The following is an 18,312-nucleotide window of genomic DNA, read 5'->3' on the forward strand; positions in this document are numbered from 1 at the left end:
GGCACAAAGTGCATAGCTTGCAAAAATAAAGAAGAGAAGAAACAATTTGTCTTTCTACACTCCTGAAAATGTGTTTCTGAAGTGTCAATATCCCTGCCCAATAAAAGCTGAAATACACAAGAGATATTTAATTTCCCTGCTAAGACTGAATCGGAGTAGGGATGTAACACGTACAGTGTTAAGAAAATACAGCTTACTTAGACAGTGTAAAAACTGTTGAGCTTCATCCAGATATGATCCAAGACTCCACCTATGAAAAACTGCCAGGATACTCTTCATATTCAGAATGGGGGGACGGGTTAATTGCAAGGGTAGCTGACACTGACTTCCTATATGTATTTGCAGAAAAAGCCCTCATTTCAACACCTCCTATGGTTCAGATATATAAAGATTAATGGAAAAGACTCAAATTGAAGCAAGGAACTGAGAAATTTGAAGCATGTGATTGGGTCAGGCAAGTTTATGGGACCTAGTAAGTAAAGTTTAGAGCTACTGTAAAAATAAAAGTAGCTTCTTGTACAACAATGTACAACATTTCATACACACATTACCATTCAGACATCAATCAATCTGGAATTTAGTCTACTAGAAAAATATTATTATGATAAAACCCAAAACTAGTATAACAAATCAACTGGTTCCATGTTTTCCAAATACAAATTTGTCATTAAAACAAAATGGGAGCTAAGAATCAAGTCATTGTAACTCAAAGAAGACTCATAGCCCAAATTCATTTCTGGATCACAAAATTTCAGTAACAAACCAGTGGAAATTACAAGACTGTGTACTAAGTTGTAAAGCTAAAGCCCTTTTTGCATATCAGTTAAGAGTAACCAGAGCCCTCATAATAAACAGTGTTGTCCAAAAAACCTTCAATCCATCAAAAGTGCAACCATGCCCAACAGGAATCTTCAGCATGATAAAAGACTCCTGATTGAATTAAAGGTTGAGGCTGTTACTGGGACAAGAGCTGCATGATTTGATTGGGTTAGTAAGAGAGTTTTATAGTATCAATCATCCTTTCCTTGCAGGTAAGAGCACAAAGAGGTAAAGTTTTGTCTGTGTTAGTTATAAATAAGATGAAGACAAACTATAAACAAACCACCATGAAAGAAGAAGAGAGAGAACCCCCTACCCAATCACATCGACCACTCCGTGGAGCTCAGAGTCAATCATCATGACAAAGGAAATGGGCTCCCACAGTCTATCGCTGGCTATGATCCTCACCTGCTCCAGACCATGCTTATCCAATGTGTACCTCAACAGCTTGGGAAAAAAAAAAAGGAGAGCAAATAACAGAGAGAAGAAAAAAATTGTTTTTCAAATTGTCAAAACTTCATGTTGGGAAAGGCAGCATCTTCTTCAGCACTAGCTGAAAAAACTACTATGCTTCAATTCATGTTTTTGCAACTTGGACAACTGTTACACCAAACAAAACATACAAGACTGTCAAGCACAAAGTGACTTCAAAGGACACCTTCTTCTACCATTCTGACTTCCGAAATACATGAAAGAAAAATTAAAAATGTTTTGTTCTTCTTACAGACACAAAAGTATAGATAAAGACAAAGCATATCACATTTCATGCAAGATACTCTATTTGCAGATCAGCCACTTAGATGTTACAGCGCTGACAGGTAAACTATAAGATGTGTATGAACTTTCTGAACCTGAGCATTTGAAGGACAGACACCTAAATACTATTATCTTTCACTAGGTCAGCAAGAACTCTCTATGGTAGTTAGTACCTTAAAGTCAGCATTGGTTGAGAAACATGGTGTTCTTGTTTTGTACTAACCTTAATTTCTTGATAGATAACAAAACCAAAGTTTCCTGCACAGGAAAACTTAACACTTCATTTTTTGTGATTAGTGGTGGTGGGGAAGTTGGGGAAAAATTTGTATGACATTCAAGAAAAAACTCTGACAAAAAGAACTTCCCTTTTAAAGAACAACTAAAACATATCTGTGGTTCTAAAGGCACAAACAAAAACAAGTGCTCCTGTCCTTGATTCTGTCAAGCTCTTAAAGAAACAAGAGCCATATACAGTCAGTACATTCATTCTTCAAGCTGTATTGTCATGGAAATCATTACTAAAACATTTCCTAATGCACCTGTTGAGCTGCAAGTCTTGCCTAACCTAAGAAAGTTTTTTTAAGTTTATTTTAGACCAAATTAATTACTCTATGCTGACACTATAATCAGGATTTCTCAGGCAGACACTTTCAGGTGACTGATGTTTACAAACTCAACACATATGAAAGCAGTTTCTTTATAAAATCCCCACTTAACTGACTTGCTATAACCCTTCACCATGCATTCACTTAAACTATGATGAGCATATCATACTTCCTTACACACAGAGGATAAACGGTACATGAGCGACTGCAAGAATGCTCTTATCACAGTAAGGGTAACAACAGAGATAAGTTAACAAATGTAACAAAAGTGAGCAATTTGTATCTGCACGGGTAATTTCCACCGGAAACATGTAATTTTGTAAAAGCTATGTATAATTTTGAGAAACCAGAGTTTACAAAAAGAGCAAGAGCAGCAGAGTAAATTGCCAGAAGCAAGTAAAAATGTGTATTATGGAACAAGAGTGAAGGTAAATAGTTGAGTTGACATTTGCTGAAAAACCAACAGAAAAAATTGAGATAGGCTGTATTAGTTTACAAACTTTGGGTGCTTGTTTTTACCTCTATGTTACTGTCAGTTCATGCATTTCTAATATTATCTGTTATCAGAAATTAAACAAGAAACAGAAACTTCAAGCTCTAGTATATGACCAGAAAAATCTCAGCTGCAGCCACAGAAAGTCCCAGGGTGATAAGTTCCACTCTGAAAGCTCAAGTTCACCCAAAATGAAAACCAGCTGCAGACCAAGAATCCAATCCTAAGGTTTTTCTGACTTGGAACATGCACATGCAGATTAGTTAAAAGTTTCCTGTCATTTGCTAGTGCTAAGAAGGCTAAAACACAGCTCCTAAATGGACACTTGAAAGAAATTATAGAAGAGTGATAAGGTCAGCTTATACATGTACTAAACTGAAAGAAGAGAGAAAGAAAGACTAATCCATCACCACTGTACACAATGATGGAAAAAATGGAAACAGCTAGGAAACATGAAATAAGAATATATGACTCTTGAAAATGGAGAGGAAGACTTAGAGATAGGAAGGAATGTTTAAAAGGCCTCCCTTCTCCCACACTTACCCGACTACCTCAATAGCCTCATTAAGATAGGGATCAACTATCATCTCTTTTGAGATGCTCCAATCTCCATCCGCAGCGATGATGCCAACGTTCCACAGACCCAGTCTGTCCAAAGAATGTCGAAGCACCTTAGTAACAGATAACACCACTTAAAGTACAGCCTTCATCAATGAGGCAACATGAAATTCAAGATTGGAAACAAGAACTTCAGAGGAGTCAGTGGAAGCCTCTATTTACAGACCAGGATGGATAAGAAAAGTTCTCACTTCTCAAACAAGAGCTATGGTGGCAACTAAGATGAAGTTAATGGTAAGTATTTTTAAAACTGAAGGGTTACCTCAGATATTGAGATGGTCATTATACAAAAATGGGCTTCTCATCACTTGGACAACTTTTGACACCAGAAGTGTACATGTATACACGGAGGGATAGAATGTAAGAAAATAAAGATACTGCAGAAGGTAGTCCCACACCTGAGGAGTTGCAGCTGTACTAATCACCAAAGATTAGGAACAGGCCTGCCCTTAATAGGCCACAGCTGTGTCCAATAAGAAAAGGAGTGATACAAAAGAGTGGGTTAGCTGGGTGAGGAGAGAGCTGGAGTTTGTTGGCTGTGCTGTGAGGAAGGAGTCAGTGCTGTGAGGGGATGCCCATGATAAATCACTGAGAAGGTTGGAACTTTTGCAATAAGATGACAACATATATACTGCACTTGGATACTCTCAATATACTGACTCCTTGGCATGTATGTAATTCATTACACAAAAGTAATGGATTTATCATCAAGACAGTCATGTTAAACTAATCTAAAAATGACAGCTAGCTGAAATGTAGAAGTGGGCATACATCCCCAAGTAATCAGAAGCAAAAGTTAACCTGATCCCCAAAAGAGTACATTGAAAAAACAGGATTAAGGTTTTAAAATAGAAAAGACCTATCCATGCAGCTCTCTACAAGAACAGAAATCTCTACCAAACACTGTCCTTTTCAAGTGAAGAGCACCTAAACATTTTTTTCAAGTCCCATTTTACTTAACAAAAGAAAAAAAAACTCCTTGATGTTTAAGTTTACCCACTACTTGGTTCTCATGTTTCACTAACTTTCAGGGAAAACAACGAATAAACCTAGAATTGCATATTTACAACAAAACTGAGGGCAACCAACTTTGAATTCAAACATGCCAGCAGAAAAGAATTCCTATTCTTTCTAGCTTCTCTTTACTATTTCACTGTTAAAGATGATAAACAGCTTACATTTGTCTGTGGAAATTCTTAGGTAAAATATACCCACACAAAATATACTCAGCCTTAATAGTTAAGAATGAACCACACTTATAGAGGGCTGGTACTATCTGAAAACTCAAACCAGAAATTTAAAAAAAAAAAATTTAAAAATATATCTTCAGCAGCTTGCACATACAGCTCCATCTGAGAAAACCCAGTCCACAGTCTAAAATGTTTTTTGTAAATTTTAGATTTAAAAGAATGATGCACTGTGTGCGTGCATGCATAAAAAAGATTTTGCAACTTGATTCAAAGATCAGTAGGCATAAACACTCAAATTATTTCTTGTAATAGCCCTCTGGCAATGTTAAGAATAGGGAGCATTTCTCTTTTTCATGTAGTCAAATAAGGACAGAAATAAAAGTCTAAGTGTTGATGACAATCAAAGCCTAGATCTAAAACTAATTAGCACATAAAGTTTAATAAGAAGAAAAGTAGCAATGAAGCTCTGTTCAGCTGTTTGAAACTTTTGAAACACAGAGTCTACCAAAAGAAAAATTCATAATACTAGAAGGTCCTTGAAATTTAAAGCATTCTAGCTACCTAGACACTCAGAAAAATTGCCTAACCACAGAGACAGCTCAGAAGAACAAAATGAATTATTTCAGAATTTCCATGCTGAAAGAGAAGTACCAAGGGCACAGAACTGCATGCACCCAAAAGACACTCCACATTTGCAGAACAGTTCCCTCACACACAGTATTCACATAACTGAAAGAACAGGGATTTCTTGAACAAGAATTTAGAAGCAGTAGAGTCTCCATTTCTTTCTTCTTTTTTTTTCTACTTATTAAGAAACATAACTAGTGCCTTAGAGGATGAAGTGTCTAGAGTAACATTTTACAAGTAAAAACTTAGCCAGATAACTAAGAGTTTATCTGTGATGTATTTAACAGGAATTACAGAAAATGTTTGGTGTGGAGCAGTACATTTCAGTATATTGCCCTCTTGCTAAATGGCAGACTGCAAACAGAACTATAGTGCTGAGGAGAGAAGTGGTGCCAAGTGACACTGTAAGAGAATGAATGGTAAAACAGGTGTTCAATAAAAAAAACCTCTTATCAGTTAACATACAGTGGAAGGAAGGCCAAAACCTTTCAGTAAATACTTGGGTGATTTTATGGTCAAATTTTAAACTAAATATTCAGCTCTAAAAGCCAAATGCTCAGTCCCAATTCAACAGTGTTCAAAAAGCTATAAAGTAGGATATTGGCCCTAGACTCAACATTTTGTTCTCCATATTCTTTCTCCCGACATGAGCAAGCCAAGACAAGCAGACAAGAAAGCATCAAGGTGACATGACACGGATTTGAGATTGTTCAGCCTGAAGAGAAGGTTTTGGGATGACATAATTGCTGCCTTCCAGTACCTTGAGAGCCCACAAGAAAATACAGAGAGGGACTTTTTACAAAAGCATGTAGTGACAGGAGAAGAGGGAATGGATGGCCCCATCCCTGGAAGTGTTCAAGGCTAGGCTGGATGAGGTTTTGAGCAATGTGGTCTAGTGGAAGGTGTCTCTGAACGTTGAACACGGTAGGAGGATTGGAACTGGATGACCTTTAAGGTCCCTGGCAACTCAAGCCATTCTATGATTCTCTGAGTTTTGTTTGCTTTTAAGAAGAAGTAATGCCATTTGTGTCTTAGCCTCAAGCAAGAACAAGGAAAGGAAAAAAGCAGGAGCTTGTGCTTAAGATCTCACCACAAGACAATGTAACTAACAGAAGAGAGTTTTCAAAGCAGGGCAGGGGGCACTGCAGGAGCATTCAGTAGTGAGAAATATTACAGCTATCTTAGGGTTGGTTATGTGAAATACCACGTTCTTCCAGCTTTTTAGAACAAAAGGTACTGAATTTTGCAAAGATAAAAACGCAAAGCCTTTACTGTGATTTAATAGCAATATTTAAGGGTACTGTAATCACAGAACTTAGCTACAGAATTTTAAGCAATTCTAGATCTTGTACTTCTAGCTATATCCAAGCTGGTATAAAGATGATTTAAGTTTGTATGATAGTAGCATCAACTGAAGCTTCCATAAAAATTTAGAAGCATTTGGCATACACTGACATGCCCAAAGTTCAAAGTAACAGTTTCAGACGGACAAAATAATCTGATATCTGAACATGTAATCTTTGCATGCGTGCAACTACAAGAAACACAGTTCAGTAAGTGACATAGTTGCAGAATTAAGGTCCCTTTCCTACACAAATTCAGAAAGCTAATTGTTTGTGTACAGTACGAGAAGTACTTTACAGAAATAAGAAAAGAATACATACCTTAATGTATTTGCTACTAAATGCCCTTTCATTCCATATCTATAAAGAGAAAGTAAAATCCATTTAGAAAAATCAGGATACGTCAATGGAGAATTAAAAGATTTTACTTATATATAGGTAAGATTATAGAATCCATTAATCAGCTCCATGGTTTCCGTGTGCTAGAGGGAAGTGCTGATTGATTATCGGCTTTTCTGGGGAAAATTCAGTATGAAAGTTCATTGTGGGTACTTGTTTATCTTTCTCTAAGGTCTGCTGATTGCCTTCTTGCTGACAAGAATGCTAGAGCTGCTTGAGCTCTACAATGGCAGCAGTGTTACATTACCAGTGGCTCTACAGTTTGCTAGGAATCATTGAGAAACACGTTGTGGCTTCAAGGTGAGGCCTAATGAATGGGCTCCTGTTGCAATACGTGGGCATAGGAGAGCCAGAATAACTAACATATTGAACAAAATCTATGAAGCCTACTGTTCTCTAATTTACACAGGACTACATCCAAGCTTACACACAAAAGAGATCCAGCATATTTTAAGTAAACAAAATTTTCCATCTTTTATGGAAAGAGAGTTTAAGGTAAACACAGCTGAAAATTAAAAAGCAGGAGCACTGATCTTCCATTCTACCAAACCCCCTGGCCTATAAAACACATAAGCAGAAACCTTTTTTCTTTCTCTTCTAACTGCAACATGAACACTGTGACTCACATTCACCAGTAAAGGTTTAGCTTATGAGTAAATACAATATATTTTTATATTTCTACATCTTCCTATAAATGCTAACATGAAACTTCAGGAATGAGCCAATCAAAACCTTAGATGAGCCTTAGTGCAAGACTCATTTCATCATAAAGCAAATAGTGATACAGAACATGTACTTACAGCAAAAAGAGTGGTAAAGACTAACCATGTACAACCATAATAGCATTGAAATTGTTTTGACAGTTTCTGAGCCTTCACAGACCTCTCACTGTTTCCCTGCATTTCAGATTATACCCACAATGAAATGAGACAATATGTAATATCATCACATTGCCTGGATAAGCAGAAATTACCTTTTCTTAGAAGGACAGAATTTAGAAAGCTAATTACTGTGAAGTAACAACACTGAAGTCAATATTACTCAAATACATGAAGTAAGCAGAAATTACTTTCTACTCCAAGAACACAGAGCAGACAAAAATGTAACAGCAATTGTTCTTCCTCTCCCCACAACTGAATTGCTGAAGTATCACTATGTTACCCACAGTGCAAGACTGACCCAACTGAAATAAACCAGCAACACCAAGGGGGATGCATTCCCCAGGAGATACAGGACAGATCCTGACCTTCCCACATTGCAGCAGAAACATCTGACTTCTGAGGGATGGGAACCACAGTTTTAGAAGCTTTGTTCTGGACTGCTGAAGTGATTTTCAGCTTTTCTGCAGTTAAACTTCTCATATCAAAACATTTAAGACTCCAAAATAAGTGTTCAGTAAGTATAGGATTGATTTTAGAGGAATCCTAGACAAACTTTCTTGCTCAAATAGTGAATTTGAAGAGTGTTTTCAGATTGTCTGCTTCTCTCTCTCATATCCAATTTATGACATTTTTTCTCAGACATTCATTCACTACTTCCCTGTATTGCACTACAGGACAACACAATAGTTGTACTGTAAAACATGAACTTTTATCTACTATAAATGATTCAGGTAAAAATGCAAAAAGTTGTAGAGGACTGCTCCTCTGCAAAATAACAACCATACTTTATGCTAAGTCATGTTAGCTGACTTTCACACTGTGTTAACTGATGCTTTTGTTAAGTGCTAACTGCTGAAAGGCAAGCAGAACAAACAAGGCAGAAAAGGAAAAAGAACTCTCAAATTATTAGGTAACTGTTTTAGTACTGGGAAGGTAGGAACCACTTGACACTTTTTCTGCTTTAACAGCCATCATTTCAGGAGGACTGTAAACTAACACAACTACTGCCTTTCCCCTGGTAACAGTACAAGCTGAAACTGCAATTACAGAAAAAATTTCTCTTGCCATCCTCCTCCTCCTCCAATCATCAACAATGAGAGGCAAGCCCAAGATTTTAGGGGTGAAGATAGATAAAATATACATAAAATACACAAGAGATTTTGCTTTACTGACCCCAATATAATCAATGTCCAAATCATGATACTGTTTTGCTCCTAATATCCAAGAAACAATATAGTAAGCAGTGATATCTGGATAGTCATAGGGCCAATTTTCACCCTTCCCTATCCATCCTGGAAATGCCCAAGGTAACCCTGGAAAAAGAGAAGAAAAACAAACGAAAAAGGTAAGTGGTTGGTTTACATTACTCAATAAGCTTAAAGAGCAAGCTGTAATTTGCTCTACCTGAACAACGGAGTACATATAATTTGTCAATTTTATGGTACTAGCTCTAACTGGTTTAAAAATCCAAAGATTTTAGGATAAATATTTACAAAGCTAAAGCAAAGGGTCAATACAGAACATAAAAAATTGTTTATCTCATGAACATGAATTTAAGAAGACATGATGATCTGATCATAACAAAAGGAGGAAGATTAGGATAATGAAAAAGCATTTTCAAGTCTCAGCTGTCCACTGGATCTTGTAGTAAATAAGAAAAGCAAATTAATCTAACCAGATGCTGCTAAGCATCCAGCCAACTTGTATAAGATACCATAGGCTAATTTAAAAGTAAACCCTCCTTCCTTTATTGAGAGCTTGATGTGAGGGAAGAGAGATATTATTAACAATTACAATTAGTCATAAATAGTTGGCCTAACAGAACCTGACTGGCAAATCCTGCACCAAGCCTTGCTTCATGGCTGGATATGGTAAAGCCCCCTGGAAGCTGAGGGAATTAAGACACCTTTTAACCAACAGATTTCTTACCTTGTTTAATGTGAAACATCTGTGTTTCCAAAATATAAAAATACAGGCAAGGGTTCCACATTTGTATCGTCACAACACACACATAATTCACAATCAAAACAGGAAGAGAGGAAACTCCTCTTACAACTCAACTACACATGTAGGACAAATCAGAAGACTAGAATCACTACAGTGAAGAAAAGGTGTGTGATTGGTTTGTAATAAGAACATTTAATCAAATGCAGCATGTGTAAGATTTACATATTTATGCTTGCAGTAACTTTATCTCTCTCCATTTTTTTTACTCAATTATTCAGAAATTCATCCCTCATGATAAATCAATCATGTTCATTGCTGCAATACACTAAAAGTATTAGCTACTTAATACAAGGAAATTATTAGAGATTTGTTATCTTATGCTTCTTGTCAGGATGTTGAGCTGTTGTAAAAAGGTAAAACACAAGTAACACAAGCTTAACAAATATTAGAGATTCTACTTTGTCTACTGCAACATCAAAACATCTCTCCATTAAAATGTTAACTAAGGGTCAGATAGGTAATTTAGTCAGGGGAATAAAAAGGCATTTAAATGTAAAAGCTCAAAGCAATTTACCAATCAGTTTAATTTTGGGGTTCCTCTTTTTAGCTTCTTTCATCAGCCACCATTCATAGCCCCGGAAGTAGTTCTCATCATTTTCATAGTGCATATGGGAGGGTTCAGTACCATCTAGGAAGGAAAGAGACAGGCAGCTCACAATTATCTTCTGTGTCATAAGCTGTTACACATCATAAAGTTTGCTGCATTGCTCATTAATATAGTATGCAAGCACGTATCTCCAACATGGTTCACAAGTTCCTTGGTGTGTATTTCAAAGCCAAAGGAGTAGTGGGAGGTAAATGCAAGATTTGCTACCCTTTTTTCTTCGCAAAATTTTAATATTTCTATTTTGAAGGGCTTTTGCCTGCTCTTAACATCAGATGTGGTTAACTATTAGGCATTTTCTATCCCTAGCTATGATAACACTAAATCTATATTTGCTATTGTCTCATATCTTGATACTAACAGCCACTAGGAATGTTACAGCATTAAGATTAAGAGGAAGAAAAATCATTATACAAGCAAGTTATCTCTAAATCAAAAAACAAACAAAAGAAGGTTATAGTTTGTTTCTTCTGCACAAGGCCAGGGAGAGAAAAGAAAAGAACTACCACTAATTTTTTCAATTACAGGAAAGAGGCTGTGGGGTTTTTTGGTTTTTTTTTTACAGCAAATATCTAGTTTATAACTTTCATGGTGTCCTGTAAAGAAACTGCAGGAAAAGATTTTGGAATTTAATGCTATGTGTTGAATTTCCTCAGGCAAAAGTGAACAAACTAGAAAGGTGCAAAAGAATCAGTGTTGCATGGGAAATCATGGCACACAAAGTCAAGTAACAACTTGTATACATGATTGCAAAAATTATGCAACTGATGTTAAATTGTACACAGAGACCTTTTCTAATGAAACTTTGTTTTAAATGAAGCCTGCTGAAACAGCACATTTCATCATAGAATATGGATTGATTTTTTTCCTTACTAACACTTGGCTATACGTAAATTTGTCAGGGACATGGAACAATTAGATTGCAAATTTAGGCTTCATATCACATTTCAAATGAACTCTGGATCGCACCTCTCAGAAGAGCTGCAGTCTCATGCATTGAGATATATGCATCTTATTGTTCTTCTTTTCAAAACTGGACCATCACACAAGTATGTGACAGTCTCCTGAGCCAGCAGTAAGAGTGTTTGAAGAGAAGACCTGTGCATGCCTCAAGACCATTCCATTCTCCCCACCCAGCAATTCATTATCAAGCTTTTAAACCCAGCACAGTACTTTTTAGCATGTTAATTTTTGAATGAAAAACAGTATCTAACTATACAAAATGCAGACATTAAAGGGGAAAAAATGTGTATATATACAAATACATATATATACATACAAGTATATGTACACAACATATATATAAAATATATATACATATAAAACACCACAAAATCAAATTCTATGCTATTTATTAACTGTGTCTGATGTGGCCAGATTTACTTTAAGAAAAATACCAAAAAACACAAAAAAAAAAAAGAAACAAGCTGTAGTCTCTGTTTCTCAGCCTTTGGTCACAACCAGTTACTAAATAGTTCCTCCTGTATGTAAAAGTAGTAGATAGGCTAGGCAAATCACATCAAGACATTTTCATTTGCGATTCTTCCCAGGAAGAAAAAAAGTCCTGCCTACTGCCAGCCAATGCCACTCTAGTGAAACATTGAAATATTGCAGCTAATTAAACCAAAGAAATGTAACTGTTTCTGATTAGATTCCTTTGCATTGCATGCTTTTAAGATATAAACTATCTGGTATTGCGAAACTTGTGCGTGAGAAATGCTCTGCAACTCAGAAACCTACTTTAGGGGGGAAAAAACAGAACTCATGTGCTCTAGAATGCAAGCTATTAACCATATGACAGTGAGAACTGCTTCCAGAATGTAGCTGTAAATCTCTCTTGTACAAGCCATTATGGATTACTGCAGCTCAGCTCAGCTATCTCCAAGCCCCAGCTCCCTGTGCAGCACACATTACTTACAGCATCACTGAAACAAGAAATTAATTGCTACCCATGCAAAATCCATACCTGTTGACTGTGCATCACCTCCAATCTCTACCTTGAGAATATGTAAAGATGCACCAAAATTTGGCTGTGGAAAAAAGAGAAAAACAGAATCCTGCTGTTAACAAGAAGAGTGAGATAAGTCAGTGTACAATTCTGAGCATGCTGAAAATGCAATTTTTTTACCTTTTTTAATCCACACTATAAATGTAATGAGAGATTATATAAATTTCTGCTTTTCAAAAGAAAATCTTCCAGGATAAATAGTACACTGATCTTTAAACAGTTTTATTGACTCTTGGACCATTAAGAACACTTCTCCACAACCATGCAGATTTTAAAAAGGTTATGCTCAAGAAAATACTAAAGCACTACTAAAGCAGAACACAGAATATATGAGGAACACAGCAGTATTTTAATGTTATTAGAAGCCAAACTTGTTTTCTTTTTAAATCAAATTATTGAAGTCAGTATTTTTTATTCTTGTTTGTAAAGTGTTACACTGCTTATGTGAAAGAGCATACAGGTCAGGAATAAACTGGAAACTGCAGACAGATAGGCAAGAGAAGAAAAAACCCACCACACTGGAAAACAATTGGCTAGTCCACCATCCCCCTCCCCTGGCATCTGACTGCTGGAGCCAAATATAAAATCCAAGCTCATACAGGTGATTCTACTGCCAATATGTTCTTCCAGCCATTAGTGGCTTAAGAGTTGCTCAAGACAGAAGTTACGATTAATCATTATTTTAACAACCACTAATAAACTGGCCTCCTCCATGGAATGACCCAACTATAATTTTGGTATCTAAAAAAATGTTTTAAGACATAAGAATGCAATTTGATTTTTAAAAAATGCTGCATACATGACATGTCTTTTTGCTTACAAGTCTGGGATTTTTGTTTGCTTTTAACAGCAAAGTAACTATTTTCAATTTACCATTTCTCTTTTTGACATTTTTTTGCTTTAAACTTCTAACACATTTGTCCTCCCGTTCATGAAAGTTGACTGACACTAAAAGACAAGGAGAATGAGGCAAGGTACATCGCTCCCAAACATGACAGTTTAAGAGGTTTTGGTAAAAGAGTACATCAAAAGTTCTTTGAAAATCATGATCTCTGTAGATTTTGTTACCACATCCCTAATCAGAAGATTCATATTAGTAAGACACAGCTTCAGTCTCAAAAAAAACATCAGCTTTGATTCCCCAGGCACATATTACACCTTACTCTATATCCCTGAAAATTAATTCTTTAAACTGCATGGTAAATTATTCCCCTCCAGCCATCTGGATTGCATTACTAGAAAGTGACATGACATCCTCTTCCAGCAGAGTCATTTACAGTGCCAAAAGCAAAACAAGCTATTAATGTCCAGTGCAATAATCTTACTGTATATTAAGTTGGGTAACTCTGCAGGTTACACTTGTTAACTAACACAGCCTACAAACCAGTGAACTTCCTACACCTTCTAGAGTCACTGCACTTGTACTTGAGACCAGTTTAGAATAGATATGCTGTTACAAACCTGCAGTCTTCAGAGTCGTTTTATGGTATGTTAATCTATCTGTACTCCAAAAAAATCCAAACTGTCCCTAAGACCCCCTTGCTTCAATCACTATGAACAGCTAAACACCCCATTTTAGCCACAGAAACAATCTATGATTTAGCCCCCACAGATGATCAAATATATAGTTAAACACATTTTTGAAAACATATTTTCAAAACATATTGTGAAAACAAAAAAAGGAATTTTCACAACAATATGAAGAAACAGACTCCTGAACAAAAACACCACCTAAAATTTAAGGTTCTGATAACAATCAGCACTAAAATAGATGCTTTACAATATGGGATTTTGTCTAATTTTAAGCAGCATAGAATATACTATAGGAGTTCTCATATTACACAGTAAGAAATTCTGCATGAAATCAATCATTATTGCAGCAGTGAAAAGGACTTTACCTTGAACAGGTAATCTAAAATCTCGGAGCGGTAAGGTTCTTGGTAGTTCACCAGGAGTCTAGATGTGGCCTAAAATGGAAAGAAAACGTGAAAATGTGACACACAACTTTCAAATGTTTAACTACATCCCAGCTTTTCATTCGATGCCTTTCACAGAGCTAATAAACCTACAAAAATAATTATAGCATCAGGAACTCAGCTAAGCCCTTCGTAACTTGTTTCTAAACCTTCAGCTGTGCCATTCTGGTTTCACAGGTTGCAACTGCCTTGTACTCCAGTTACCTGGAATTTACTGAAAACAGAGTCCAAAGAGCAGAGAAACAAAGAGATCACACGCCTTTATGACAAGCAAAAGGCAGCTTCCTCCCAGCACCGTTTCTCCTGCTCTACTCAACTCTCCCTGTTTTGGTTCACTATATGCCAAAGCAAGGGGAGCTCACAGGGCACACAGGTAGGAGGCCAAAGTAAGCATCTCAGCAGGTCGAAGAGGGGATAAAAGCTCCGGGAATCTCACGGCTCTGCTGCCTGGACCACACGAAAGACGACGGGCGGCTGTGGCTCGTCCAGCATTTTAAAACGCAGGGATTACTAAGACCCTCTACATGAAAATCCAGCCCCGCTCTCATTCACCAGCACCCAGGACACGGCTGGCCCTGGACACCCCGAAAAGCCACGGGGCAGGTGGCCGGAGGGCTGGCACGAAGCGGAGCCCGGCTCCATCTCCCCGCAGCGGGACCACGGCCCGCACCGCTCCCCGCACCGCTCCCCGCAGCGCCCCGCTCACGTCGTGGGGCTGTCCCCACACCCCGCCAGTCCTCAGGGCTCCCCTCCGCGACACCCTCGGCCCAAGCCACCACACGCTCCCACTGACGGGATGCCCAGCCCAGAGATCCCTTGCCGCGCCGAGGAGGTACCAGGACCGCAGCTCACCCCGCCGCCGCTCACAGCCCCGATCCCGTCGAACTCCCTGCCCAGCCCGTTGGCATCGTCCAGCACGTAGGTGGCCGCCAAGAGCGGAGCGGCACCGACCCTGGGGGGCCCCGGGCCGCAGCTGCAGGCAAGCAGGATCGCGCCCCAGAGCAGCGCCACGCAGCCCATCCCGGCCCAGCTCCGCTCCCACGGCCGCCCCGGCCCCCAGCGCCTCCGCACTGCCCGGCAACGCGTTCACGTGACAGCGCCGCCCGCCAGCCCCGGGGCGGGGCGGCAGCGCCCGGCACCGCCCAGCGCCGCTGTCCTGCTCAAGGGAAAGGAGGGCGGGAAGCCTTGCCAGCCTTTATGGACAGCCCCGCCCGGCTGAAGGCTATAGCTGCCATCTTGAGAAAGGGCACGGCCAGCTGGTGAGGCGCGTGTCGCCATGCTGGAGTTGGGCACTGAGCCGCGAGTGAAGCTATTGCGGGGCCGTCCTGAGTGCGGGAAAGCCGCACGGCTGTGAGGCGAGGCGGGGTTTGTGTGGGAGCGCGGCGGGAATGGCGTTCAGTGCAGTGCGAGCAGCCGCGCCTAGAGGCCGAGTCAGGCTCTCCTTTTTCGGGGCCTCTGACTCCTTTTTGGGGCCTCTGGCAAGGCACGATACTTGTTCCGGGCGAAGAACGGCATTTCGTAGTGCGTCTTTCATTCGCAGGCCCTCCCAGCACCTCGCAGCCAGTTTCCTGGTTTTGCGCCGCTCTTAGGCTGCCACCCAATGCCCTGAAGGGTCGGCACGGAGCGGCGCTGTGATGGAGCACATTGCAGAGCGCCCGCCCTGTGAAGGATCTTGGGTCGCCGCAGGGGCAGATGCTGGGAGCGGCTCCAGGCCCTGCCCGCAGAGATTGCTGGCAGCGCCGCGCCCTGCCCGGGGAATCCCAGCTGGCTCCAGTTAGATCCGCGGCTCCGTCAGCAGGGGGGATCCCCAGAGAGGGATGCTGAAAGTTGGGGTTAAATTATGATGGGCTGAACGTGCCGGTTTGCGCCTTCAGGGGTGCGCTGTAGGGCAGCCGCGTGGAAATGAGAGCAGCCGAGGTGGTGCTGAGCCGCACGCCAAAGATTTCCGTGAGGATTGCCGGGGATTGCCCTCACACTCCAGCTCATACAAGCATGCGGCTCGGAGGAAAAGTAACCCGGAGATCGGCGATCAGCTTGATTATCGTAATGGGGATCTCTCTTGTCTGTTGACCTCAGTATTTCATAAGAGATGCTTCATGTGCCTAAAGGAGGAATGAGCCATGAGGAGATGCAGTGGCTAAAGCCCTGCGTTGTGCAAGAGCTGTGAAAAACCCCGGTTTTGCACGCATTCTAACCATAAAGAATGCTGTTATTCGAGCCTCGGTCACTCCTGTTGTCACTGTGTCGCTGCCACTCATTGAGGGATCTAATGTCTCAGTGATGACATTACCTGACTGACGTTTCCTGTTTATTTCTTTTTAAATAACAATACCGAGCACTCACAAAACATTTTGCACTTTACAGCAATATCGAGTATTCGCTAATGAGTCTGCTCACACCCAAATGAGCTATATGACACCATTATTACATGCAGACAGTCAGAATGACTTCCTCAGGGGTATCGTGAGTCAGTGCCAGAGGTAGCATTATGCTCCTGGTCCTATTTCACATTCATTCAGCAGACTGTAGAGCTTTGCACACCTGGAAGGTTTGCAAAACCATTATGAATTATTAATTGATTCATTTTGATAGTTTAATTGATTACTGCATCATTTTATTTCATGTAAAAGGCTTCAGCTGGGAAATTCAGTCTCTTATTCACTCATGAGATCCTAAAATTGTCAGTTTTCAAAACTCATATTTGCAGTCCTGTGATGTGCTGAGTGCCCACCCTTTTCAGTTGGTACAGAAACCAACTGTTTTGATGGAAGGATAAGTATATTTTGGTGTGACTCTGTCAACTTTCATTCTGCATCTTGACCTTGTGTTGAACCATTTTTTTCTTTACACTGAAAGGAATGAGAAGGAGGTGTCTCCAAACCGTGGGCCAGATATGGAGAGGTGAAGGAAGCAGTGGGGGGGAACCATGAATTCCATAGGAATTCCACTAATTGACACAGACTTACTCACTCAAGACTGTCCTACATGTCTGGATTTAGAGAAAAAGAACAGAGACACAAGGAAAAAGAAAAACGAGGGGGATATACATTAGAAGGGGGTATTACACATTTTAGGAAGTCTGTACCTCCCAAGTGCCTCAGCCAGTGAGGAAAGAGAGAGGGAAATATGGCCAGAAAATTAGGATAAAAAGGATGATGCGCTTGCTGCATCCCCTAACAATTTTGAGAGATCCCATGAGGAATGCCCTATGATCTCTTCCTTTATTGAAATAAAGTTACAGAACTCCTCTGTCTTCTTTTTGGACATAAACCTCCGATGTTTGTGGATTAATTTTCCTGACAACACCTTTGTTAATGGACCCTTTGTAAACTCAAATTTAAACAATAAACTTATTGAGGACTTACTCATTACTTCTTTTCTAGATAAGATTGTTTTCCACTGTTAATGCTTTTCTGTTTTAGGGTTGGGGTATTATGCTGATAATACCTGTTGGTTTTGGATGACTGATCTAAGATACTGTGTATGTTCAGATCTCAGAAAAACCCTGGAAAATTGTGCTGCTTACATCAGAAATGAATTTTTTGCATATGGACACAATTAAGAATTTCTTTTAATGTACAGGTTTACTTCTAAAATGCATAAAAGGCATTATCTCCTCTCTTGCTTCCTTTGATCTTTTGATTCTGCTGTCATCACAGCAAAGAACTGTAGAGATGTTCCAATTTTGTTTCTCTATTTCTAATAATTGTAAGAACTGGTTTTTTCTTTAGCAAAGTATAGGAATGCTCAACAAAACACCAGAACCAGCATACTGGACACTTAGTACGTACAATGTTAGGAAAAAGCACATGGAAAGTGATGAAACAGGTCTTCATGTGGTGACTTTTCTCTCAGTGAAAATGAAGGTGTGACTGAAATTTATTTTAGAAATTTATCTAAGCAAGTTTTCTTCCATTCACCAGACAGCTATTATAACAGTTTGAGAATGGCCACAAGTGTTGGATAATTTAGGTTTCATGTAACAG

The 18,312-nt window shown here is 39.4% G+C and overlaps 1 protein-coding gene across 1 annotated transcript in view; it reads right to left on the minus strand.

Annotated features, from left to right (window-relative positions):
* Positions 1–15,688, minus strand: part of GALC (galactosylceramidase) — a 31,771-nt gene extending 16,083 nt beyond the window's left edge. The window contains 9 exon segments of the mRNA XM_054635720.2: positions 1,136–1,266; positions 6,773–6,811; positions 8,905–9,044; positions 10,253–10,366; positions 12,309–12,372; positions 14,249–14,317; positions 15,179–15,351; positions 15,354–15,474; positions 15,476–15,688. Coding sequence (XP_054491695.2) covers positions 1,136–1,266; positions 6,773–6,811; positions 8,905–9,044; positions 10,253–10,366; positions 12,309–12,372; positions 14,249–14,317; positions 15,179–15,351; positions 15,354–15,474; positions 15,476–15,604 — 980 coding nt within the window. The 5' untranslated portion in view covers positions 15,605–15,688.
* Positions 15,689–18,312: the final 2,624 nt, after the last annotated feature.

The sequence above is a fragment of the Agelaius phoeniceus genome, chromosome 6 (assembly GCF_051311805.1).
Source record: "Agelaius phoeniceus isolate bAgePho1 chromosome 6, bAgePho1.hap1, whole genome shotgun sequence".
Taxonomy (NCBI): Eukaryota; Metazoa; Chordata; class Aves; order Passeriformes; family Icteridae; genus Agelaius; species Agelaius phoeniceus.